This window comes from Syngnathus typhle, linkage group LG17 (assembly GCF_033458585.1).
Source record: "Syngnathus typhle isolate RoL2023-S1 ecotype Sweden linkage group LG17, RoL_Styp_1.0, whole genome shotgun sequence".
NCBI classification, from domain to species: Eukaryota; Metazoa; Chordata; class Actinopteri; order Syngnathiformes; family Syngnathidae; genus Syngnathus; species Syngnathus typhle.
Window position 1 is genome coordinate 3,803,351 of NC_083754.1, and position 24,846 is coordinate 3,828,196.

At 43.1% G+C, this 24,846-nt stretch overlaps 2 protein-coding genes and 1 long non-coding RNA gene across 5 annotated transcripts; 1 reads left to right on the plus strand and 2 right to left on the minus strand.

Moving 5' to 3' along the window:
- Positions 1 to 992: 992 nt before the first annotated feature.
- Positions 993 to 15,322, minus strand: nherf1b (NHERF family PDZ scaffold protein 1b). Its single transcript, XM_061302891.1, has 6 exons — positions 13,887 to 15,322; positions 5,596 to 5,766; positions 4,786 to 4,939; positions 3,229 to 3,272; positions 2,074 to 2,181; positions 993 to 1,994 (listed from the first exon to the last, which is right to left on the minus strand). Exons 1-6 carry the CDS (start codon positions 14,433 to 14,435, stop codon positions 1,857 to 1,859), a joined length of 1,164 nt encoding a protein of 387 aa, XP_061158875.1. The 5' UTR covers positions 14,436 to 15,322; the 3' UTR covers positions 993 to 1,856.
- On the plus strand, positions 12,208 to 14,666 carry LOC133170210 (uncharacterized). Its single transcript, XR_009718526.1, has 2 exons — positions 12,208 to 13,505; positions 13,814 to 14,666. It is a non-coding gene; the product is annotated as an uncharacterized LOC133170210 (long non-coding RNA).
- Positions 15,323 to 15,569: 247 nt separating the features above from the next.
- On the minus strand, positions 15,570 to 23,519 carry LOC133170189 (ras-related protein Rab-37-like). 3 transcript variants are annotated; one of them, XM_061302918.1, is made up of 9 exons: positions 23,479 to 23,519; positions 21,486 to 21,596; positions 19,055 to 19,096; positions 18,362 to 18,428; positions 18,175 to 18,227; positions 17,837 to 17,902; positions 17,152 to 17,208; positions 16,684 to 16,760; positions 15,570 to 16,582 (listed from the first exon to the last, which is right to left on the minus strand). In XM_061302918.1, exons 2-9 carry the CDS (start codon positions 21,591 to 21,593, stop codon positions 16,477 to 16,479), a joined length of 576 nt encoding a protein of 191 aa, XP_061158902.1. In that variant the 5' UTR covers positions 21,594 to 21,596; positions 23,479 to 23,519; the 3' UTR covers positions 15,570 to 16,476. The 3 variants fall into 3 exon arrangements, with proteins under 3 accessions (XP_061158902.1, XP_061158903.1, XP_061158901.1); XM_061302919.1 differs by lacking the exon at positions 23,479 to 23,519 and adding an exon at positions 22,755 to 22,908; XM_061302917.1 differs by lacking the exon at positions 23,479 to 23,519 and adding an exon at positions 22,290 to 22,748.
- Positions 23,520 to 24,846: the final 1,327 nt, after the last annotated feature.

Consider the following 24,846-nt stretch of genomic DNA (forward strand, 5'->3'; position numbering starts at 1 on the left):
ATATATATATATATATATATATATATATATTTATATATATTATATATACATATATATATATATAAATATACATATATTTTATATATAAATAAATATAAATATATATATATATCATTGAGACAAGAAAACACACTTGCTAGCGACCGTTAGCCGCCGTGGAGCTACGTAACGGCTACTCGTATAATACGAGGAAAACTTAAAGGGGCGCGCCGAAGCTACCAACCAAACAGCGCACACACGAAACAATATCAGACAAACGACACAACAGTAAACAGGAGTAACAATTAAATATATATACTCACTTTTTGGCAAATACGCACACGATACTAGCCATTTTAACTCTCGCCGTCTGCAATTTACCACTGCGCGCGCCGACTGCAACAATCGCGATAAGCTGATGTAACTCACGCGAGACTTAAGGCGTGGTGACGTAACTTTCTGCCTCACCATTCAACACAAAAATATACAGTAACTCACGCGAGACTTAAGGCGTGGTGACGTAATTTTCAACATTCACCACAAAAATATACATTGATTTTCAACATAGGAACCTTTGTAACATATATATATATTTTTTTTTTCAGAAAGTACTGTAAATATTGTACACTGCCTTTAACTTCATGATGTCACCAGAGGAATGTTTGTCAACTTGAAATTGAAGACGCACACGTGACAAATATTTGTGTAGCTTGTTACTTTTCTTTATTGATGATCACAAATAAAGTGCTTAAATAAAACACAACAATTTTTTTTAATTGTGATCTTGTATCTCTAAAGTGTGAACAACTCTGACTCTGACAAAGCAACATATGTGCTGAAAAAGGCCACGCGGTCGCCATCTTGCAGCACTGGCAGACTGACGTCACGCCCACCGATTCAAGACAACCTTGGTGCGCAGCGCTCTGCACACTAGCGCCACTGAGACCTTTCATGATGACCGCTATTTGATATTACTGCAGGAGAAAATATATATTCAGCCATGTAAAGAAACATGACATTTATAATATATTTTATTACAATAGAGACTCTTCACTTTGTTTACACAAGCTGGCTTGTACTACAACTTATCACAAGTCCATCATTCATTTGGAAAACAATCGCAACACTTGACAAAAGCGCACAATCTAGAGAAGCGCAAACATTCTTTAAGACGTCAACAATCCCAAACTACAAATCACTAGAACGGAATAAAAATGTGACAATTTTTAAACCCGAGCAAATAAGACACGTTTAAAACTTGTCTAAGTTGAGTCATGTCAATCACAGATAAAAAGATGTGAGCTTCATTCTGGACTTGATTCTATCAAAAATGTAAAAATATACATGATATATGATATATACATTATAAGAGAAACTCCTTTTAAAATCATTCCTGTTTAAAGCCATCAGTGCTCTTATTTTTCCCAGTTAAAAATCCATTCTTGAAGGACAGCAATGACATCAACCCTTTTTTTTTCTGTCAAAATTGGGCTAAGACAAAATTAGATGTGCTGCTATTAGACGTAAATATCTACACAAAAATATTGTTAACAAGAGTTCAGAAATAAAATTTTAAGACTTTTGATTCACTCTGACTGATTACCTGATAAACTAAACGATACACGATAAACTGATTGTCAGGTGAGTGAGTGTAGCAGCAGGCACGCGCACACACACACACACACACACACACGCACACACATTTTCAACAGTCCAGTCATCGTTCATGGTTAGTAGATAATTTGTGGAATATCTTTTCATGAATAGTAATGAAGTGACTAATATAACTTTTTTTTTTTTTAAAAAAGGGTCTTTCTGTAAGAATCACTGCAACACAAATTGTGTTGTTTTTGTGTGTGTCAAGTGAGCTGAAGGCCCTATAGGTTGCTGAAGAGTTCATTTTTCTTGGTCCAGTCCATGGCCGGGGCTCTCTTATTGGAGCGTTTCTGATGGGCCAGCTCTTTCACCTGCTGCAGGCTCATGTTCAGAGCTGGGATGGCCTCCGTTGTTACGCCCTGGAAGAAAGACACAGTGCTTGTCATGCATCAGATATTAATCCAAAAAGAAACACAACGCTGTTTAGAAATGACGCACCTCAGGAGGAGTGCTTGTGGTTGGCGTGAGTGAGGCGTTGGATGAGGCGTTGGATGAAGAAGGGCTGACGGAGAGCTTGGAGTCCCTCTCCGTCCCTCTGCCGTTCACCTGGCAACACAAAGAAGAACATTACTTCACCTGATTGGCTAAAAACGATTCACAACTCATCTATTCTATTCAATGATTGCGTTGAAGTACCAGATACCACCACAAGAGGGCATCATTGCGTTTGTAACAGCTTTAGCGGCTGTCAACGTTTTTTTTCTCTCCAAATAATGACTCCATTATACATTCATAAGAAAAGAAGACACTAAGAATACACAAGCATTAGAACGACTGTGGAAATGACAGGATGGAGAAGTGTGTGGGGCTTACTAATTATTGTGCTTTTGAAATTTAAACCATCTGTGTGCTTGAATTGGAATTCCTTAGGGGGGAAAATGTCACTAAAATTCATGAAAGTGGAAAACCACCACGACACGTGTTTCCCTGAGGATTTAATGTTCAAAACGTCACATGTTTCCGTTCTTTTACGGTACTCATTACTCTAAATGAGCTGATGTGATGACTTTGGGAGGACTTTGCATTGCCGCGTATACAAGCCACTAAACATCAGCTTGTAAAACCCAAGAATTTTTAACCCAAACCACCACCCGTCTAAAGTCTACAAGGTCCACCTGACCTTGTGCAACACCGCTATGCTATGTAATCACTTTGAGTCATGTAACAATGGAGGATTTTTAATTCTGCACATACTGAGGAAAGCTCCATTTTGCCTATCTGCTTAGTTGCTCACTAGCTCATTTAATTTTCCACTGGTTTGTTGAAGAATGCAAACTATGTTCCATTATTATTTAACACCAAAGTTAAAAAAAAAAATGCTGATTGCCTGGGAAACCTTTTTGAATGTTACCAAATATGCTTCCTCTCTAACGTTCCGCTCGTTTTTACTCGACAGCAATTAGGGTGGGGCCTTCTCTGCTGTGGAGTCCACATCGAAGACAATCACAGGAAAGTACGTTCAGTCCGAGTGGAAATTGGTGATTAATAACTCATCAGAACGTCACTTCTCCGTAGTAGCAAAGCACATGTAAAAGCAACATTGACCTCCTCCCGAAGGAATGTTACGCTCCCATCATGCTAGCAAAGTCTCACCTTCTCCTCCATTCCTCCATTGACGCCAGGCTCAGGTAATGGACCTGTAGGCAGAAAAATAGCATTATCTCCGTGAGCTTTGCTGCTCCGCTTGCCTTTAACCCCACCAACAGCGACTCTATTACATTGCACAGGTATGACCACATCATCTATTATTCACATCTTCATGTTCACTGCTTAGCTCCTTTATTCCTAATGGCGACCGAAATGCTACACAACAGCTTTTCCGGCCAAGGGACTTATTTTATGTAGGACCTTTTTTTTTTTTCATACAGCCATCCCTTACCTTGCATCCCTCAGGTTCCTTTATGATGGCCTATTTGAGGAGATAATAACTAGTCCTTCAGTATTAATCTGTTCTCCTTGGTAGTTGTGTATGTGCGTGCTGGATTATTATGTCTATGTGTTGTCTTAGAAAGGAGCCTCTCCATGCCCTAGCACAGCTCCAGCCTGAGAGGCCACTCGGAGTGAGCTCCTTGGAAACCAAACAATGGGGCTGACTGGCCAACAAGCCTGCGTGTGAGGGCAGCGGAGCTAAGAGTCAGCGTAGGCAGGTGCCCTCCCGAGTAGGCGGCGTGCGAAAAACAGCCGGTTACCTGGGAAACGCCTCGCTGGAATATCTTCCCCTGCAGTGCACTTGTAGTTTTAATGAAAGACGGAGCGAGTGAGCGTCATGGAAACACTCCAGAAGTTTATGAAACATTGGCACGATGGCTCAGTAAAGGCCCTTGCGGTTCTCACTCAGCCTGTAATGCAGCTGCTTCTGCCGTGATGATACAATGTCCAAAATCTCTTGAATAAATGTTTGCTTAATCGAGAGCATTTTTTATTTTTTCTCATGGGTTGCCATGTCAACAGCTGGCAGCACTGTGGATACACGAGGAGTGTCTTGGAACAGAGTGGCACGATTTGGACGTGCGAGATTACCAGCGCACGTATGCCTGACCGTGCAAGGGCTCTCCCTAGGGGGTTTGGCAGGAACTACTCAGCTAAATTAGATTTGAATTAAAGTTAGTCACCCAAGTCTTAAAAAATCTTGAAATAGGGAGGTCAATTATCCCCAATTCACAATCTTATTTATGTTTACAAAATGGATTTTTAATTGAAATAAAAAAAATGCTTTCACAGATTTTTTAATTGAAATAAAAGGTTTTCACTTTTGCACTTAAGGACGTTTCGAAGTGTGTATTTTTTAATGTTTACTTGAGTGGAGTGTTTAATCAGTACTTCTGTTTTTCGACGAAGACTACTTAATTAAAAAGCACTTTTGCAAGCGCTGAGAAAATCACTGTGCTGCCTGTGATTCTTGGCAGAAGAAGATGAAGACAGAAACACGAGCCGGATGAAGAGAGAGGAAGAAAGCGAGAGTGTGACAGCAGCTTTTAGGAGCCAGCAGGAGGCAAAGTTTTTTTTTTTTTTTTGTGTGCCTTCAACCTGTTGACAACATGCCTGATAATAAAGCTGAGATGGAACATTCAAAGATAAAAGCAGTCATTTGCTTGCGGAGTAAAAAAAGTGATGGTGCAATTTTGCAAAAAAGGGGCGCGGCCCTCTCACCAGTCAGGTGGTCCAAGGTGGGGATCACTCGGCACTTCTTGAAGAATGCATCCGTTTCGGGGTCGACCACGAGCAGGCGGACCACGTCCCCGCCGGCTTTAATGGTCGCCACCACCTCGGAGTGTGTTTTGCCCTCCACCGACACGCCGTTCACCTGAGGAACGTGCAGAGAAACGCAGAAAATAAACATGCCGCCAAGGTTTTCTTTGTTTCCCACACAGGATTTCTTTGTTAATATTATCACTTTGTCTCCTCGAGGTCAGGAAATCCGGAGTCTGAGCACAAATGCATGTACACGCATTCTCGTAAACAGCAACGTGGAGGAACCAAAAATACATATGTTGCTGATATCCATTCAATAAAACCGGTCCAATTTCCAGTCTCTCATGTGACTATTGACAAAAACTTTCTACTCGGTTGTTTTTCTGGGATCAAACCCGAACGTGTGAGAAATGTCTGAGTGTGTGAATGTGCCCTTGTAATTACGTCATAGGGTGGACCTGCTTGTCTAAGCCAGTCCCACAGAGGAAGCCGGACAATAGCAGCTCGGCCAGTAATAGCAGCAACAATGGCGGCCCGCTCCCCTCAAAGCCCACTCCTCAGTGGGTGGTGAAGACTGTCTGGGGGCCCTTGGGAGGGGGACTGGAAGCCCCTCACATTAAATCCCTGCAAACCTCTCTGTCTGCATTTTATACAGCCTCTTTAATTCAGAGCATTTTGTTGACTTCAAAATAAAACTGTGCTTTCACACTTGCATTCACACTCATTGGCAGCTTTAGATTTTTTGGAAGCGTGGGTGGAAATAAGTACCTGGACTATCCTGTCTTTAGGCTGCAGGCCTGCCCTCTCTGCGGGGGAGTCTTCATCCACAGCTCGGATGTACTGGCCAGGCCGCGCCCGCTCACTGTGTAGGTTGAAGCCATATCCGTTTGCTTCTCTCCGAATCACGCAGAGACGTGGCCGCAGCTCGGGGCTCACCTCCTGCAAGAGGACACAGCAGATATTCTAATCTTCTTGTGCACGCCAGGCCCTGATGAAATGTAAATTCTGCAGCCACGGGGGTGTGCTGGTGAACAATAAGAGGCACAAAGATGCATGATTGTGATTCCCGGGTCAAACATGCAGGTGCTTGCTGCATACTGATGTGCTCAGAGATGTGTTTGTAAAAGTCTCAAATCAACCAAAAGTGAACTTTGAGTCCGCGTGATACCGGCTGCTCGCCAGGAAGGAAGCGGTTCTTGAATGGGGGGGGGGGGGATTGGAGGGAAGTTTTGAGGAGGGGGCACTTGAGGAAGGGACCGCTTCCGGCGTGTTTCGAGCGCTAAGGAGGACAATGGCTACTGGGCGTTGACCTCTAACCACCTTGTCTCGTCCAGTCCCCCCCCTCCGGGATGGCGGGACGGGTTATTGTCATCCAGGAAAAAAAAAAAAAAAATCCCTGGACCTCCCTTCCGTTCCAGAGATGAAGCTGGTTCTTTATTTAGCTGGGAACAAGTGAATCGATTTTGAATTGAAGCAATCAGAACACAAGATGAGTTCTAAACGCATTGGAGAGTAAAGTCAGGTTGACCTTTTGTCACTGTGACCGGACCGAGCTACTGCCGGAGAGAAAGATTCATAACCTCTAATTATATCAAACTGACTCATAACTCTTTTATAGAAAAGCCGGCATGAGGAGCCACGAGTCGCTTTTTTTTGGTCTATTAACTGAGCGCGATATGTTTTGTGCTGATCAGATGGAAACCTGATAAGAACTTTGGACTTTCAACAGGCCCAATCAATCATTACACAAAAGCGATTCTCTATGATTTGCTAGCCTTCCACCTTAAGAGCCAAGCAGGGATGTTTACTGAATCCAAAGTACAAGCACAAAGTGACAAAGCTCGCCTTTTTCCTATCTTCATCGAGTTAATGTTCAGTTGAACTTACCTGAGTCACCATGTTTGTTCGCTTTCTCGTCTCAGGAATTGTATCTACGACATACAGTAAGACAGCACATCCTGTCAGTTGGTAAGTCAAGCAGTTCACTTCACCGCAAGTTACTCTGTGTCACTTCGAGTTTTTTTTTTCTCTCAACACCGAAGCCTCAAATGCTTGTGATACTTTCAGCCATTTTTTTTCCAGTGTCAGTCAGTACATTGCTAGTAGAAAAAGATGCTGGGGGAAAAAAAAAACATATAAAACTTAAGATGTGGTAAATAGTGCTCTTCTTGTGAGTGAAATTTTAAAAGATCACCTCAGCAAGACTGCAATAAGTGGAATTTGCTGAACACTCAAAAGCCATAAAAGTGACATGTTGACGTGTTTCTGCCGCTCATTACCTTTCTTGTTATCTTTATTGAGTTGCTCATTGCACAGCAACAATCTCATAAAAAAAAAACTTTTTCGGATGTACCGGATGTGTTAAAGCTACAATTACAAAAGACTGAGGGAGTGTAAATAGGTCACATTCAATAAAATGACAGGGACAACCAAAGAGCCTTCTATGAAAGTTTGTTTCAATAGCAACTATGTGACCAACAAAGTATCTACTGCCTTAAAGAGGAAGTCAACCCCAAAGTTTTCTCACAATAATTTGTGCCCCTACTTCTGATTAATTTTACATTTGTGAAATTCACCCACATTTTGGCACCAGCCGTCGACTGAAAATGACATCACAGTTGTTAGCTCTCAGGTTACAACCAATCACAGCTCAGCTTCGGAAAACCGGTGCATTGTGATTGGTTGTGACCCGGCCACCATGATGTCATTTTCAGTCGACAGCAAGTGGCAAAATGGCCGCCCCTGAAATGGATTAAAACAGGTTGCTTTTCCCTGGTTATTTCATATTCCACCGACGAAACATTAATTCGACTAGTTGGGCTGCACAGAACATATTTCCAAGAAAAAGTTGGCTTCCTCTTTAAGTTCAATGCCATGTATTGAAAGTGTCCATTGTGCAGTAGAGCATTGTTTCAAGAAGAACAACCTCCCAGTGACACAAACCTCCCCTTCTAAGGAGGGTGTAACACAGGAACTGTCGACACATCTTCTCTCAATATGCTTCCCTCCGCTTTGACCAACTTCCTGACATCAAAGCGAAATCTAAACACAAATCCTCTAAACTCATTTAAAAACTAACACCCACAACATGTCCTGACTGGCACCAGACAACATCTGGGTGGACAAGTAATCCAATTAAGGCTGCAACTGACTGATTATTTTCCTAATCCGCTTCTAATCCGTCACTCACTATCGAGGAGGTCACATTTTCACCGTCCTTTGCTAGTTGTTTTGTCAGCAGGAAGCAAAATGGAGCAATGTGGAGAATCACACTCAAAACAGTGCACCAGAATGTGAAGGTGTACCTAATGAAGTGACCGGCGAGCGCACAAGTGCAGCCTAGGCAACTCAAGCAGAGTGTGTACTTTTAATCTCTGCTTCTGCAAGGCTTTGGCAAAAAAAAAATCAGAGAAGTAGCGTTGAATACCAATTATTCCGAAACAATGTCAGGCCTCGTTTTATATTCTCCAAACACGCGAGTCACAAGATTGCCTCTTTGAATCGAAGGCTCCATTGAATTGCTCTTAGTGTTTCCTTACTTGGAAGCGAAAGTTCATATTGTCATCTCTGAGTGCGCACAAATATGTGAGAAATAATTACACGAGTCGTTAAAATGCCCACTTGTCGGGAATATGGCATCAATGGAACGGTCCACACCCCATGAGAAAAATGGTAACTCCCGTCTGTCGAATCATAAATCATGAATCACCCCATGAATCACAAATTAACTTTCCAACTAAAGAACACATTGACGAACAATCACAAATTATTTGTATTATGAGTCTTCCAATTCAATAAAATTTGAGCATTAATATTATTCTATATAACAAATATTGCCCCCAAAAGGTTTTACTGATCCTCTGTCGGCTGATGACAGAACACATTGTGTTGTGTTTCAACTGCAAGGCTCATGTCAAGGAGACAGTCTGTGGTTTTTGTGAGTGTCAAGGAGTGTGTGTGTGTGTGTGTGTGTGTGTGTCACTGCCACTCGTTCTACTTGCATGTGCAACCGCGAGTCTGCCATGCCCACAATGTGAAGCACTTCTGGCTGCCGGCTCTTTTGGATCCTGCACGTCTCACACAATCACACAACTTTTCCACGTCCATGTCCAACTCGATTTTTTTTTTTTAATAATATAAATTGGCCTCCTTCTGTGCTGTCACGCTCAGCCGGTCACTCCTTCAAGTCTCTGGCTTATTCTCCTCTCATTCCCACCCTCTCACTGAGAAGGGGGGGCAGCGCTCCCACAAATTTGCCTCCTTTGATCAAGCGTAAAGAATAACCCCGCGGTGACACTTCGCCGGGCACCATAGTGACTCGGTGACGTGACAAATCAAGCGGCCCTGTGGGCCTTGTGATTGTCATGTGTCGTTTTTTTTTTTTTTTTGGGCACAGATTAACGACGAAGGCGATAAATGTTTGATGGCCTGGCTATTGTGAAGCGGGTCCCCTTTTACCCAACCACACTGCAAGTTTTGTGATCCAGAGTGCACGGAGCGCACCACTCTCCCAGGCAGGACGGGGGTGTTGGATTTCAAGCAGGACCATTGGACCAGCTGGGAGGCAGGCAGAGGAGGGGAAACAAAGAAAGGCCCTGTCCCAGACTTCCATCCCAGGATGGGACAAACTCCACAAAAGACACCAAAGCTACATTCTCAAGGAGGTTTCCATTGCAATGGGGCGGTGGGGGGGGTGACAACTGACAAACAATGTCCGTCAACGCAGCAGGGGGGGGCGCACTAAGATAAGACAAAATGGGGTAATACTGATTAACAGTCTGAGCTATCTTGAAAATCCTCTTGCAGATCCTGGCCAGAGTCAAAAGCACGTCTTGCTTTTTTTAAACATCTAGATGACCTGACGCTGAGCCTTATCAAACAACAAGTTTAATCTTCCAAGCCAGTCTGTTTGCAGAAACTCCCGCTGCTCTCACCTCACAAACTCACACTGACAGCAGGAATTTAATTTGGATTATAGATACTGCTGTATGTCAGGTGCCCCCCAAAAAATTGCTTGGTGGGAACGGAGAAGGACAAGTAGGGGTTGATTCTATTTCAGGGTGAGCAGCAAGTCATTTCCCCCTCCACCCCCCCGGCAGGGCGCGGCCCTCCCGCTTATTGTCCGGCCGGGGTGGTGAACCTTTACCAGAATGGAATGTGGCATTGTGGACTCTCGCTCCGGTTGCGACAAAATCACTATCACCATGCAGAGGGCACACCCGCCCACTTTTTACACACACATGGACACAAGGCCGAGGTTTCAAACAAGCATTGGCCTTGGACTCATGACGGTACAGTGGAGCTGTTGTTTCGACTGGCGTCACTAAGACTTATTAGTGATACGGAGCATCGTGATTTGCATACGTGACAAATTGCGAGCAACTGTTTGCTTTGAGAACAAATGTTTTGTATAATTCATGACTAATCTGTGGCATTTGAAAAGATGTCTTGACGTATTATCGCTAGATTATTTTTTAATCATTTCATAATAAGAAGCCCGAAAGAGTTTTCACAGTTCGCATCTCGTAGCGACTTCACAGAGAGAACCTGGCTTTGACAATGAAATATTAAATACTGCAAGTGAACGTGACTTTGGTCAGCTAATTGTAGCCTCGTCGTTTACTCGGATTGGTGTGATGCTGTGCACAGTTTTGCTGGTTGTCTTCTGTTTGGCAAAAAATGACAATTCAATCCATACCAGTACATGGAGTCCATTTTGAAAACCCACACAAGCAACCAAATATGGTTCCTTGGTCTATTAAAAGGCGATCTCTTGATTTAGCTTGTGTGTGGGTGAGGTAGCAATAGCTGGATCACGTTTGGTGGAATTTATTTGCTTGGCTTCTTTTTTTATTAATCTGCTGCTGGGCAGATTAGTGACGCGTGTTCCTAGCGTGTTTACGTATAGGTCAAAAAGACGCAGGGGTAATCAGAATCGAAGCGCCTGAGTCGCAATCGAATCAAATTCTAAGGTGGCGAGAGAGAACCATAACAACGTCTCTCCTATGATGCAAAGTGTTTTATTACATGCTTGCACTTCCCGATGAATAATGCAGCGTGAGGAAATTTATAAAAGGGGCTGGCTTCATTTTCAATGCTACAACATCCTCCCGTGGACCGTTTCCTCTCAAAGCCATCCAAGGTTGGAGGCGGAAAGGGTGACTCTTAAATGTTATCACGCGTACGTGAAGTCACAAAAAGGACACGCACTCGCCATGCAACGTGGAAAATACCTGCTTGAGAAATACACAAACTAACAAATACGCCATTAGCTGGAATTTCTGTTTACTTTGGACCCTGAGTAATATTTAACCTGTCGATATCTGCGTCCATTGCCTTTTATTGTTTTGTGACATTGCATTATCTCAGGCACAAAATCAGCAAAACATTCGTAGTCACCGGGCAATTATTATTATTACCGTAATTTTCGGACTATAAGTCGCGTTTTTTTTCATAGTTTGGGTGGGGGGGGGCGACTTATATACATATATATTTTTTTTTTCACTTTTTTGAGCATTTTATTGCTGGTGCGACTTATACTCCGGTGCGACTTATAGTCCCAAAATTACGGTATTATCATATAATGTACGTATTGAAACTCTTGAGACGGGATATGAAACATCAGAATCGGCAGCAAAGAATCTCTGTGATGAGGGCGTGTAGGAGGACAATCAAGAAGACAAGGTGGGGTAACCTTCCAGCCAAAACAATGACAGGAAACCAGCGCAAATGTTCTCTGTACTCCTTGGAGACCCGAAACTCCCAGACAGTAACAGACTGAAAACATCCAGATTCAAATCTGTATTGAAGCTGCGGCTAATCTCCACTAACTGATGAATGAACACTAAAATCTGCCCTTTATTATTTGCGTATCTTATCTAACTCTTCCCGGAGGCATTCCGGCAAAGTGAGTCGTGGAAAAAGGTAAGTTCAGATAAGGAGCTCGTGGAGATTCGGACAGAAAGGTCATGCGATGCACGACAAACTTAAAGGTCAAAATTTGCATCGCATCATGGGACCTTCAAGTACTTTAACCGAGACTATTACACAAACACTTTACCTGTTTATGGACACTCCCAGTTGAGGTTTACAGTAAACTACACAAAAATAAAAGGAATCACATGTTGTGTATTTCCCTAAACACAAATGCTAGCCTAAAGCTAAAACATTCTTCTCCGCATTACCGTTGCGTAATCATAATAAATAACTAAAATGTGCAGGTGTTATAATACTTGAAAATTTAAGACTCTGCTGGGTGATGTTGCTTGTGTACACACTGCTTGTTGCCATGTTTAATCTTGACGCACTGTGCAGATGACCTCATGCTACAATTAATTGACTTTGGCTCTGCATTCTTGCCATGTGCTGTATAAGGTTTAAACAGTGGCGTGTCTTCATCTCAGTGTGTTTCTACAGCCCGGGATTTTTTACCCCTAACATCCTGTTTGGCATTCCTCGAACCCTACGCTCTAGTCCGGGTTCTTGTGTAGCGGCCACGCTGACAACCAAGCACGCCTGACGGGCCTGATCTCTGAAACGACACAAAAGAGGGTTCGAAGAGCAAGGCCCTCTTCGGAAGCCGTGGAGATATCTGACGGGGTCGCCGTGGTTACGTCCATGCGATGACAACGTACTATAGGTGACTGCGCACAAATGCATGCGTGATGAATGGAGGTCGCCGCGTGGAGAGCTGACCCGCCCCCCCCGAAAAATAAAAGAGGATGTGTCGTCATCATCAAACAAAGCAAAAATATACACAGTTAGTTCCAAAGGTCGTTTTGTTACTTGCTTATCAGGTACTAAAGCGATTAGCGCTCTGCGCGGGCGAGTGCAAAAAAAGTAGCAAAGCAGTATTTTAATATATGTTAAATATATTTCAAACACTTCAATATTGTCTCAATCTGTAGTTTGTTAGTTTTGCGGCCTTCATCAAACTTGTTTTACGCTGGTTTGTGACACTTTGTCAAAAGAGGAAAGGACACGTTTGGCCTCTGGCTGTAGACATATTGGCCCCTCATTAATGTAAGCAAGCGGGGGGTCTCACAGACAGACAAACACAAACAGCCTGGGGGGTAAACATTGACAATTCAGTGGAACGCAGATGTGGATCCAGAAGCTTCTCGTCAAGTGTCTTTTAAATGAACCCCCGATTTTGCGTTGGGAGCCTCACACACACTGCGGTGGGAGAATAAGCCCAAACAAAGTCTCAGAAATTTAATTTAGTGTGATTTAAGGAGATCAGGAAGGCAATAAGAGTGTCTTGTCCTCTTTTAGTTTGTTTTTTATTGTATTTTTTTTTGTCTATCGCGTTTGGTCATTCGGGTCATGGGTAAGTGGAGCAGCCTGGACTGGTTGCCAGTCGTTGGCAGGGCACAATCATGAAATATTTGCGAGGAGGAAGTTGGTGGGCCCTTGTTCTGTTTTTGTGATCTGAACCTCTCTGTTTGTCCTATCTGGGCACCCACGGCAAATGTCCAGCCAGCTTGCCCACGGCCAAGAGCATGTGGGTGCAGCTCACTCACTACGTTGAGTGACACAGAGGAGCTATTCTTCGCGTCGCTCTCAGCGTTTAATCTCATTTGCAGGGTTCACTCGAAAATGTCACCTGAGGACTTTTCTAGATCGACTTTGTCAGCTTGGGTGTTTAATGTACACACACCAGTGGCAACACCTGCATGGTATGACAAATAAGAAATTCAGATAACAATTTTGTGTTTTTATCTTTGTTACGCTGTTTTGAAAGCGCTGTATAAATAAAGATGTGTTGTATTGGATTGGATACAATATGGTTGAATCGAGATAACCAGACTCTTGTTTGTTCTTTTTTTTCTTCAAATTTCCTACACTTTATTTCTATAAATGTCTATAAATGTTTACATTTTCAAATAATTAATTCTATAACATTTCCTAGAAAATCACAGCTATTTTTTGGATGCATTTTACTTTCGAGTGCATACTTTCCTATTTTTTTTTTTTCATCTGTCAGTACTTTTGGACTCTGGCAATGATGTCATTGGAATGAGAGTGCAGGTGTACCTGAAGTTCCTGAAGCGACTCACCTGGTCTGAATTGACGCTCAGCTTCCTCTGGACGATCCCGTGAATCTCTCCGTTTCTGTCCGGTACGGGTGTGCTCCCTCTGGACCCCCCACCTCGCTCCTCCTCTGCCTCGACGCTATGGTCCCGCCGCTCATCTCCATTTTCTGACCTCTTGTCCTCGTCGTCTTGTCGGTGCGTCTCAGCTTCCTCTTCATCTTCGAAAGGTAACGGGATCCCGTCATTGACGTACTCCTTCAGACACTTGATGTTGTGCTTCTTCAGGAGCTGCTCCGTGTCCGGGTCCACCACGATGAGCTCCAGCCGACCCGGAGTGGATCTTATCCGGCCCACGACTTGCTGGTGGCTCTCGTTCTCCACGTCGTCCCCGTTGACGAACACCAGGCGGTCCCCGGCGCGGAGCCCCGCCGATTCAGCCGGGCTGTCAGGCTCCACCAGGCGTATGAACTGGCCAGTTTTGCCCTTCTCCCCGTGGAGGTGGAAGCCGTAGCCGTTGTCGCCTTTATCCAGCGTACAGAGCCGGGGCCGTAAGTATTGGCTTTTACTCGGCATGGTCGGTTGCTTCTCTCGACCGAGGCTCAACCTGTTGCTCAATACCCGTGGAAAAGACTCGAAGAGCGGAGCCGGAGTGATGCTGCTGCTTCTCCTGAGTGGGGAGTGTCAAACGAAAAAGTGCGAGCGCTGCCAACAAATACTCGAGCGCACTTTTTACCGAGTAACGGGTTCAAAGTCTGACTGGGGGCTGTGGTCCTCTGCGTGACCCGCTTGCAGCGTGGGGCGAAGGTCCCGATCCAAAAACTCCGTCAGCACTCTCCACGACACAAGTAGAAAGTCCACTCAGGAAGAGGGAGGTGCGTTCACGGACCAGCCCAGCTGGCCTCTTCATGCAAAGCAGTCGCAAAGCTATGGGAAACGGGTCAACGGATATTTCAATAGGCACACTAACGGTGCGGAAAAATGTTCAATTCCGCTTTGTTTTGTTTTTATAAGCATTTTGGCGTCACGTGGTGTAACCAAAATCATTTGATATAAACACACCACTAACAGTAGTATTATCTTTGCTCACGGACTTATTTTGGATTTCATTAAATCATACTTGTTAGTACTTCACTGACTTTTTTTTTTAAATGTTACTTTTTGACATTATATAGAAATATAGATGGATAAATACTTAGAACTCTCACGCCTCCTTGCAGAATAAAGTTTTGGGTCATTGCAAAAATCCTAGAAATATATATTTGTCATTCAAAGAGCTAATAAGTGGAGGAAGACAAGCGCACTAACCCCCAACGAGGAAATGTAAAGCTGTTGAGTATCAGCATTGCTAAGTACGTGTCTTAAGCTGTGCAGCTTCTGGCTCAGCTTGAGGTAAAGGATTGAGAAAGTCCATGCAAGCTGATGTACACTGACTGACTCAGAGAGTAGGAGGAGGAGGAGGTGTGAAGGCTGGTACAGTGAATCACAGATGTGCGCCGTGTTTATAAACTCAAGCACATCCTTCACTTCAGAGTATAAACTCTATGTCAACATCGCAACAAAGATATCTGGCATCATGTGAAGCTATTGAGAAAATGTAACATGACCACTGTGGCCTATAAATAGTAAACATTTATACACTTTGGGGGTTTGCACAAATAATAAACAGACTCAGTGCTGCTTAATGACTTCAGCACAACTTCAGCACAATACATTACAAAAAATACTTTATATATAATATGATAACCAAGCACTTTTTCATGGCACTTTGTGATCACCGTGACACCTCCGAGAAGGAACAAATGTGACCAAAAACATTGAAAATGGACATTGAATAACTCAGTGCATGGAACCATTACAGATTTTGCACAGTCTCCACAACAACATTATTCAAAGAGACACGTTTACGTTTCAGAGTGCGTATGAAATGAGAATGTACATGTTTTGAAGATTTTCGAAGCAGGGCAGGAAATACGAGTAATCTCTGGTGCAACAGTGAAAAGATTCTTGAATGGAATTCAAGAAATGGCCCTCAAGTTGACGTACAGACACAAACACAAAACGGGCAGGAGGCCTCCAACATTGATTTTATTCTAACAGCTATCCACACGTGAATATGTCCGACTTTGTGGCTGTTTATGTACACTCAGTAAAGAGAAAGACTGAAAGTCCAAAAGAGATTCAGTTCACAGCCTCTAAAAAGTGACGTGAAAACAAAGTTGTTATATTCCCTAGCAACGCTCATATTGATTGTTCTTATAAAACTAAACCAAGCGCACTGCAAACATGCTCCTCATTGTCCTTGCAGACGGCAGATAACTTAGTTTTATAAATCCTGGCTTTTTTTTTTTTCCCCCCGTTTGATCACAACTGTCACCACAAAGACCACAACACATTTTCTACAGAATGATATTCACATTTTCGACAAGGGACGGCAATCGGATTCACTGTCGTTCAATTGAGCGGAGAAGAGCTTGATGCTCGCTTTTTAGGATTAGTGCCGGGATTGGCTTTACTTATCCTACCCCACCTCCCTCTGTCTTGATCCCCTTTTTTTAAGTGTGTGTGCATGAATGCGCGTGTGCGTGTGTGTCTCCTGGCCCAGTGTTGGGTTTAGCTACACAAGGCTGCAGCAAGCAGTCTTGTGCTTCTGAGATTCGATGTAGTCGTGTATTTGGAACTTGGGCTCGTTTGGCTGTTGGGTGGTTCTGTGCTTCAGCTCCCTGATAGAAAAGATAAAAAGTTAGATCATGAAGGTTAAAAAAAAAAAAAACCCTATCCTATTCCTTATGCCAAAACACTCTTACGCAATTTTTACACTTACTTTGCGATAGCTAGAAAGGCTAGCTCCACGTTGATGCCTGTCTTTGCGCTGGTCTCCATAAATGGCACCCCATATTCCTAAAACAAAAACAAACGATGCAGACTATAAATTATAATGTGCGTCTGTGGGGATTTTTGTCCATTCTTTCAACAAAGGGAAGTGAGGTTAGTGGTTACATACAAATGATTGCCACAAGTATGCATTACCACGTTAGATGAAGAATCCTAAAGTGTGCTGTGGAATTTTTTGTTTTCCATTTTTTGCTTGATTAGTCAGCTATCTAGGTTAGTTACTTTCACCAGATGGCAGAAGGCACGTACATTTTTCGTTTCGTGGTGTGCAGTGACTTTTTTCCTTATAGGTTCCTTAACTCACTACAGATTGGGAAACACATCTTTAATTGACAAATTAATTGATTAAGAGTTCTGTCCCTAAACCTTTGCCCAGATAAGAGATTTAAAACCATACCTTAGCCAACTTCTCCCCATCCTCCTTTTTCACCACCCTCTCGGCGGCCATGTCTGCCTGTAAAGCAGCACAGTAAAAATCTAGTTTCAAAACAAGACATGAGTTCCAAGGTTGGAGGTCAGAGGTCAAATTCACTCAGGCCCACAGTGTCAGCTCATGCACATGACTCATCCTCTTATCCAGTAGCCATGCAAGACTGGCAGCCAGATAAGAGGATATTCCCGAGGCAAAGCTCTTGCTGAGTGAATGGGTGTCACAAACTTCACCTCCGGTGGAGAACCGACACCGCCATCCCAGCTGCTCTCAGCACAAATAAGCCTCATTGACATAACATGAAGTCCCCCCTGAGCAGCGAGTCCTCTCTCAACCACTAGAGGGAGCGCTTTGACGTATTAGTTATGACTGTTGCTGGCAGCAAGGAGACTCATTATGCAGAAAATGGTTTCAAGCAAGGAAACGCTTGAAGCGAGAGATTCTGAATTTATGGTGGGGTCGTTTTGAGTGTCATATCTCTGTCTGATTTTAATACACCCCCCAAAAAATAAATAAAATAAGCGTCATGTTTAACTGGGATGTGTTGATAACAGTGCATTTTTCAGAGAAAACAATTGAGGAGGACGCGATGGTGCCCTTATCACCCCTGATCTTTTTATGGAACACAAAAGTAAAAGGAAGGTTTGCTCACCTTGTTGCCGAGCAACATGATGACCACATCCTTCTGGGCATACTCGTGTATTTCATTCAGCCAAGCCTTTAAAAGGAACGAGCAGATAGACACAGTAGTGATGTGGGATTGAGTAACAAATATCTCAGGACTGCATTGTGCTCGCCCCCGGGGACGAGTCCGTCAATCAAACGCCGTGAGAACCAGCCACCGAGGAACACTTTTACGTCTTTTCATTATCCAAACTGGGCTGCTCTGACAACATTGTGTTGCTTCCGGTAGGCTAGTCGGGACCATAATTGTAAAGGGCGTTTTAAAAGCAGGAAGCTCCACGTACAAATGGTTTTTAAAAATCTTACCCTGATGTTGTCAAATGATGGCTTATTGGTGATATCATAAAGCAGAAGTAATGCTGTAAAAAAGGAAAGAGAGACATCTGTGTTGCAACTTGGATAACACACACATGCTTAAACACTGTTGCATTTTTTAGAAAGGTCACACCCACATAAACAGTATGAGGAAGTAATCTTAACGAGTAAAGGTTACCTTGGGCATCTCTGTAATAGGCGTGTGTCACGCTTCGGAATCTTTCCTGACCGGCTGTATCCCAGATCTAGAAAACAAAAAGATAATTACACAATGTCGCAATCCGAAATGTTCCCGTACTGAACAAGTCAAACAACCAACAGAAAAATAAGCCACAAAATGTTCTAGTACAGACTAACTTGTTGACGTAGATCAGTCCACTGAATTGTTCATCATTTTTAGCGTCATCATGGATTAATTTCGCACCACTTGAAACAGTCTGTGCTAAAATAAGAATATTTTAACTGTTCTATTTGTTCTACTGTGAAGACCAACACATGGTTCCAGTGACAGATGGTAGCCAATTTAAAAAAAATGTGGGTCATACAACTGCTTCACTAATGATTTAAACTCTTCGTAGGCGTCTAATTTTGCATCGACGCCAACATATGACGCAAGACTTGCCGTGTTGGAGATAAAAGGTTGAAGCTCCGCCAAAGCGACCCGCAGAGGTATCTAATTTTGTCAACTCCCATTCCTGTTCAACAAACAGGTTATGAGGAAAGACGACTCGGCGCCTTTGTGTGATGAAATCCGGTAAAGTCCCTCCAATTTGTAAACCCTAACAGACGAGTTTGACATAATCCGTCGGATGTATGGGTGAACATGTCTGGTGCGGAATAGATGAGAGGAAAAAAAGGTGCACTCGCTCACCTGGAGTTTGACTTTCAGGTTGTCGACATCTACCACTTTATTCTGGGGAGGGAGGGGGGGGGGGGGGAAGCAAGAAGAACCATGAGACATGCACACAGAGCAGAATGCTGTGAGGAAATGGCACGGAAATGAATGACGTACATTTGAGGGAACTAAATAAGCAGAGAGGCTCAGCATGTGGCCGACGAAAAGAGACGAGTACAAGTGGCTCGTAACCGCTGCCAGACAAAGTTAATTGCAAAACGCTCACGGCAACGTCGGTGAGTAAGTAGGACAATGGGCAGAATATCAACTGACTCCCACTGTTCATTTCCTGCTAACTCACAGGGCGGCAATCTGATTTCTCGAGCCAAAGTTGGGACGAAAACAATTCCATCTGAGAGCCAAATTAAAACACAGAATATTGCTGGAGTGAATATCCAAATTTTGAGCAGAATTTGTTTAGGAATCAAACTTTGACCTACCGTATTTTCCGCACTATAACGCGCACCTTCAATTAACGGCCCATTTTAAAACTGTTGATATATAAGGCGCACCTTCAATGAATGGCCCATTTTAAAACTTTGTCCATACATAAGATATATACATTTGGCCCGCGGGCCGGACTTTGCACACGCCTGCTGCAGTGGCTCAATATTGGTCCATATATAAGGCGCACCTAATTATAAGGCGCACTGTCGGCTTTTGAGAAAATTGGAGGGTTTTAGGTGCGCCTTATAGTGCGGAAAATACGGTACATACAATATTCTGTAGAATTCTTAAAGGGACAGTGTAGCATCATAAACGACATTAAAGTGGCATTTGACTTCAGTCTTATTTAGCGCACAATGTAAACAAAAACATTTATAATGTGAAAGTCTTAAGGTCCTATGACCACATAGAATCAGGACATTGTTAACCTTTCACAAAAATAACCTCCCCACGAGAAAGCAATTCACAGATAAGGCAAGTGTGAATATGAATACGCATCCCAATTGCGCGTGTGAAAAACAACACGGTTAGGAGAGAACTGAAGATGTGCAGCAAAAGCCACCTGCTGAATCTTTTGCCATAACAGAATGGACATGGTTCAACCCCTGCATTAGTTGCCATGGCTTTCCATTCCCCCCCCCCCCCCAATTATGATGTGAGAGAGCCTGCATGCTGAGTAACCGCTACAAGAAAGCGTGCCGAAAATAGCCCTGCTACGTTATAAACTGACACAACAGCACTGCCTTGCCTTTTCATGCACAAATAACCTCAGCATCCAACTGTTTCGCTTAGCTGACTCCATTTTCCAGCAGCTTTAACCTTTCTTTCGCCCGCCACAAGAAGCCCAAAGCATGACGGGGAATAAACGGCGCGGCAGTGACTGCATCGTTTTCTTCTGTCCTTTTTATCTGCGGCTCCCGACCACGAGACCTGTTGCTTTTTCCTTGAGTGCTGGGGAAAAACAAATTCTCAGTGGAGATGCTCCGAACAGCTCTTGCCATTACACTCTGTAATGTCTCTCTCGTCAAGACAATGCATCACTCTGGCTAATGCAACAATTTCCGTCCAAGACCACCCAGAGTTGTCTCGAGCATTAGCTGGAGTGTTTTGTGTCGATTGGAGGGGCACAAAAAGGTTAAGCGGGTTCACTATTAAAAGACCACTTTTGTGTTTATCACAGTGGTGCTTGGGATTCCAAAACACTGTGCAGCTCATCATGAGGTTTGTGGGAGAGGAAATGAGCTAGTTATTCCAAATAATGTATCTTTGTTGCTCTATCTATGCCAGCGATGTTTAGAATAATTGAATTCTGTTCCACCATATAGGAGGGGATACAATTTGTCCATTTGTTGCGATTCAGAGATTTGTGTCTAACAACACGTGCCCGAATTTTGCACCTAATGAGAAGGAGATTATTATTTCAATGTATAGGCCTATGATAGACTTTACTGATGGGTGGATTGGATCATCATATATTTTGGATTATTGATCATGAGAGGCTGAAATAAGATTTCTACAATTGTCATTTAAAAAATGTCTAAGCGATTATTCAATTATCAAAGTACGATAATATTTGATCGGTTTGTTGTCGATTAATGGATTACTTTTGACACCTCTACTGCGTGTACGATTGGGTGTCTTGGCTCAGTACTAGAAAAGACTACAGTAGAGAATTCTCAGAGGTCAGGTGTTGGATGAGTTAGGAATTTCAACAGCGCCGAGCGAAGGAGACGAGGATGTGGGCGTGCATCCATGTAAGGCGCAGCCGGCGGCTCCTAGCAGCCCAAGTGGGCTGTGAACTCCACTGACAGGATTTGTACACTGGGTGCGATCATCACTCTGATGGAAGCGAGGTGATAATTGGCACACTCCGAAATGGCTCGCTATTTGCTTTACAGTTGTCAGAGTAACAGGAATAGGAGACAAATGAGAGGAAAAGATGGGAATGAATCTCACTCACCCTAAAGTCTATTCCAACGGTGGCAATAAAGTTGCCTCCCACAAATGCCCCGTCTTTAAATCGCAGCAAGATGCATGTCTTTCCCACGGATGAGTCTCCCAACAGCATCACCTATCGATTAGAACAAAAAGAGTCAGCCGAGGGAGGGAGCGAAGGCACAAAAGGTGAGGTTACAATTAAACGCAACGATGCTTTTGATAACAAGTGCAATTATTCTGGGGAGGAAACGAACGCTGCGGGTTGCATGAATCATTTTGATTGCCACACGCTGTTGCACAACTCTAAAATGAGATTCTTTGGGAATGTGATGAATATAAGACATGTGGCACGGTCAGGTGGATTAGATGGTTTCAAATTGTGCAAATGTGCTTGCAGTTTGTGTAGAACTGCATTAAATTTGCCAGAGGGGCAAAACAATGTAAACTGCAGTTGCAGGTATAACAAAACACATTTTTTTGTTAACTTCCGATCAAATCCCTTGCAGCCAACCGGCGGTAATTGCTTGGTGCAATTTAACTTAAGCTTCACGACAGTAAGAGGTGTGTCTTTTCTGCTTTTAGGAAATGAAAGGAGTGCAACAAGTACACCCTCAACAAATATTTTACATCGGCACATGTGGACAAAAGGAAGATTTACAGTCGCACATTATTCACTTGTTGGAAATCACAATTCAAACTTTGAGTTTGTATTGAAACAAGACACAAAAACACACCACGTCAACGCCACTATACGTAGGCACGTTGTGATGGCTATAAATCCACAAAAGCGATCAATTAATCTGAAAGACAGAGCAAAAATACCCACCTTGAAGGCAATATCATAATACTCGTTAATAGAAGCGCACCGCTCCAACACATATTTAGAAGTCCCGTTTTTAGACTGCTTTTGCGTCAACGATGTCTTCCTGATGGACATCGCGATGGCAAATGATGCGTTCACGGCGCCAAAGCCACTCTCGTCCGAGATGTAGTCCAGTAGGGACACACACACAATACGTGTTGTGTGTATCTCAGGCTCTGTCTCCGACAGTCTCGAGCCCTTTTGCTCGCATGCTGTGCGCTCACAAAAAAATAATCACCAGGGAGAAAAATGGAAAAAGCTCACCCTTCAGCGTTTAGATACAGAAAAAAAAAAGTAAAGAGAAACAAAAGAAAACATGAAAGAGCCAATTTAGAACCATCCAGCAGTCATGAAAGCAGAAAATGACACACGGGCGGAAACATTTCTCTGCTTTGCATCCTGGCGTGGGCAGACGCAGCGTCTACTTACTGTGTGTGTGTGCGCGCGCGTGATTTCATGAGTGAAACCTCATTTAGTCCGGCCCCCCTAATTGTACCCTAAACAGCCATAGGGGTCAGACGTGACGTAGTTGACTCATCTGTGCCACAGGTGTTGTCTATACCTTATAAACAGCACACAATCACCGGTTTTTGTTTTTACTTGATTCATTTGAACGCCCCCATGTGTTAGAACGTTTCATTCAGGACTACCGCTGGCACTGTTATAATCTCGCGTCGCTCATTTCTGCTCTATGTAATTTTCTCCTTCTTAACAGATAATCGATCACCAACATTTGCTTTTATCGAGAACAGATGATTCTATCTAAAGAGAAGACTCGTTTGCTTAATTAACATGTCACGCGTGTCAAATCGTTTCACCGCGAGGCAATTTAACTATTAAATATGCAAGCGTTTTTCCAAAGCATTTGGTGCTCCCTAGCGTTCATAATAAGTAACTGCATTTTGTCTTCACGGTCCATATTGATGCCTATTTTTCTTTCCTAGCATCCCACTGAAAATCCAGCCGCACCTCAAACCACAATAATATATTCCAAAATCGACCAAATATACATTTATATATTGCATCGCCTTACAACTCTTTGAATGACAAGTTGAGACAATCACTTTGGAGGGCCAACATAGTTATCAGAATCAAACACAGTGAGCTACTACTATTCTGTGCATCCAACTAACTTCAGTGCAGCTCTGCTTACCTTGATGTGTGGTCTTGTTTCACGCTTGTGCGAAGCCACCACTGATTCATTGAACCATATCAGTCTCCTTTAAAGAGAAGGTCAGAGACGCTTGCTTTATTTAGAATGGAACATGTTGACAGCATTAGAAATGCAATAATAAAATCACTTATTAGGTTTTATTCATTTAAACGTAAACATTTGATGCCACATTCAAATTGACGCACCGCACTGCTCCTTATGTCAGTGAAATATTTTTTTCCAGACTCTGCAATTTTAGTTGCAGCAGGTGATAAAGCTGATATATTTTATCCAAAAGAAGAGTAGACTAAAAAAAAACTTATTTTACTGTCACATTTAAATGCTGATATGTTTTATCACAAAAATCAAACACCAGGAAGGGCTTCCTTAAACCAGACTGCAAATAATTTGTGAGATAAGCCACCAAATGTAAGTCGGGATGAAGAGAAGACCTTGATCTTTAAATGTCAACACTGACAAATATTTATGCAGGAAAATGCCAGCAGCAGATGGTCACCGGTCACAACATTAGGTACACTTGTGGAAGGTTTTATCTTTATACGGGACTGCATGTTCATTGCAGGTCTCCATTTGGATCCTATTAGATTGTGTATGCTTACTGAGCAGTGTTTGGTTGGCATCCATTATTTACATAATTCATCCTGCCATGCAAACACGGCAATACAATCAACAAATATTCCGAAGACAGTTTTATAGGTCCAATCATGCCCTTGAATGCATGCTGATGCACATGGAGCACCTTCAATCTAATCAAAATGGCAAAGGCAATCTCTTTACATTCTCCCAGACTCCACCATGCCGCTTCATAAAACGCAGCGACATAAAGCCAAGTGCCACATCATGCACTTCCGTCTGCTCCTCCTCCCCCACGTCACAAAGCGTAATATTATCCTTCTTTAAAACACTAATGGAGCCAACACCCAGAAGCTACAATCATGACAGGAGCATAATTATCCTTATCAAGAAAAGCCCCCACAGGATGTTGAATGCCAGCGAGAAGAAGCTTCTTCCACTAGCATTGCACAGTGAATTGGGAGAAAAAAAACAGAAGGCCTCGTTATGTCACAACTTGAGTACAAACAGCTCACTGTGATGTCTGTGCCCTTCTCATCACTCAGATGAAGGCAGCAGCTTGTGGGAAGGTTGGGAGGGGGATTTATCTTGCAAAACAAACTCTTGGTGAGTGGGTGCATGGCAGAAAGTGCATTCACTGTCAAACTAACCCATGCAGGACCTAAGGATGAAATTACAATGATTTGCAGAAACATCATTAAAATATTATATTCAAACAGTTCTCAACAGCGCCACAATAATAAAGCTATTTAAAAAAAATGAGTGGTGTGACTT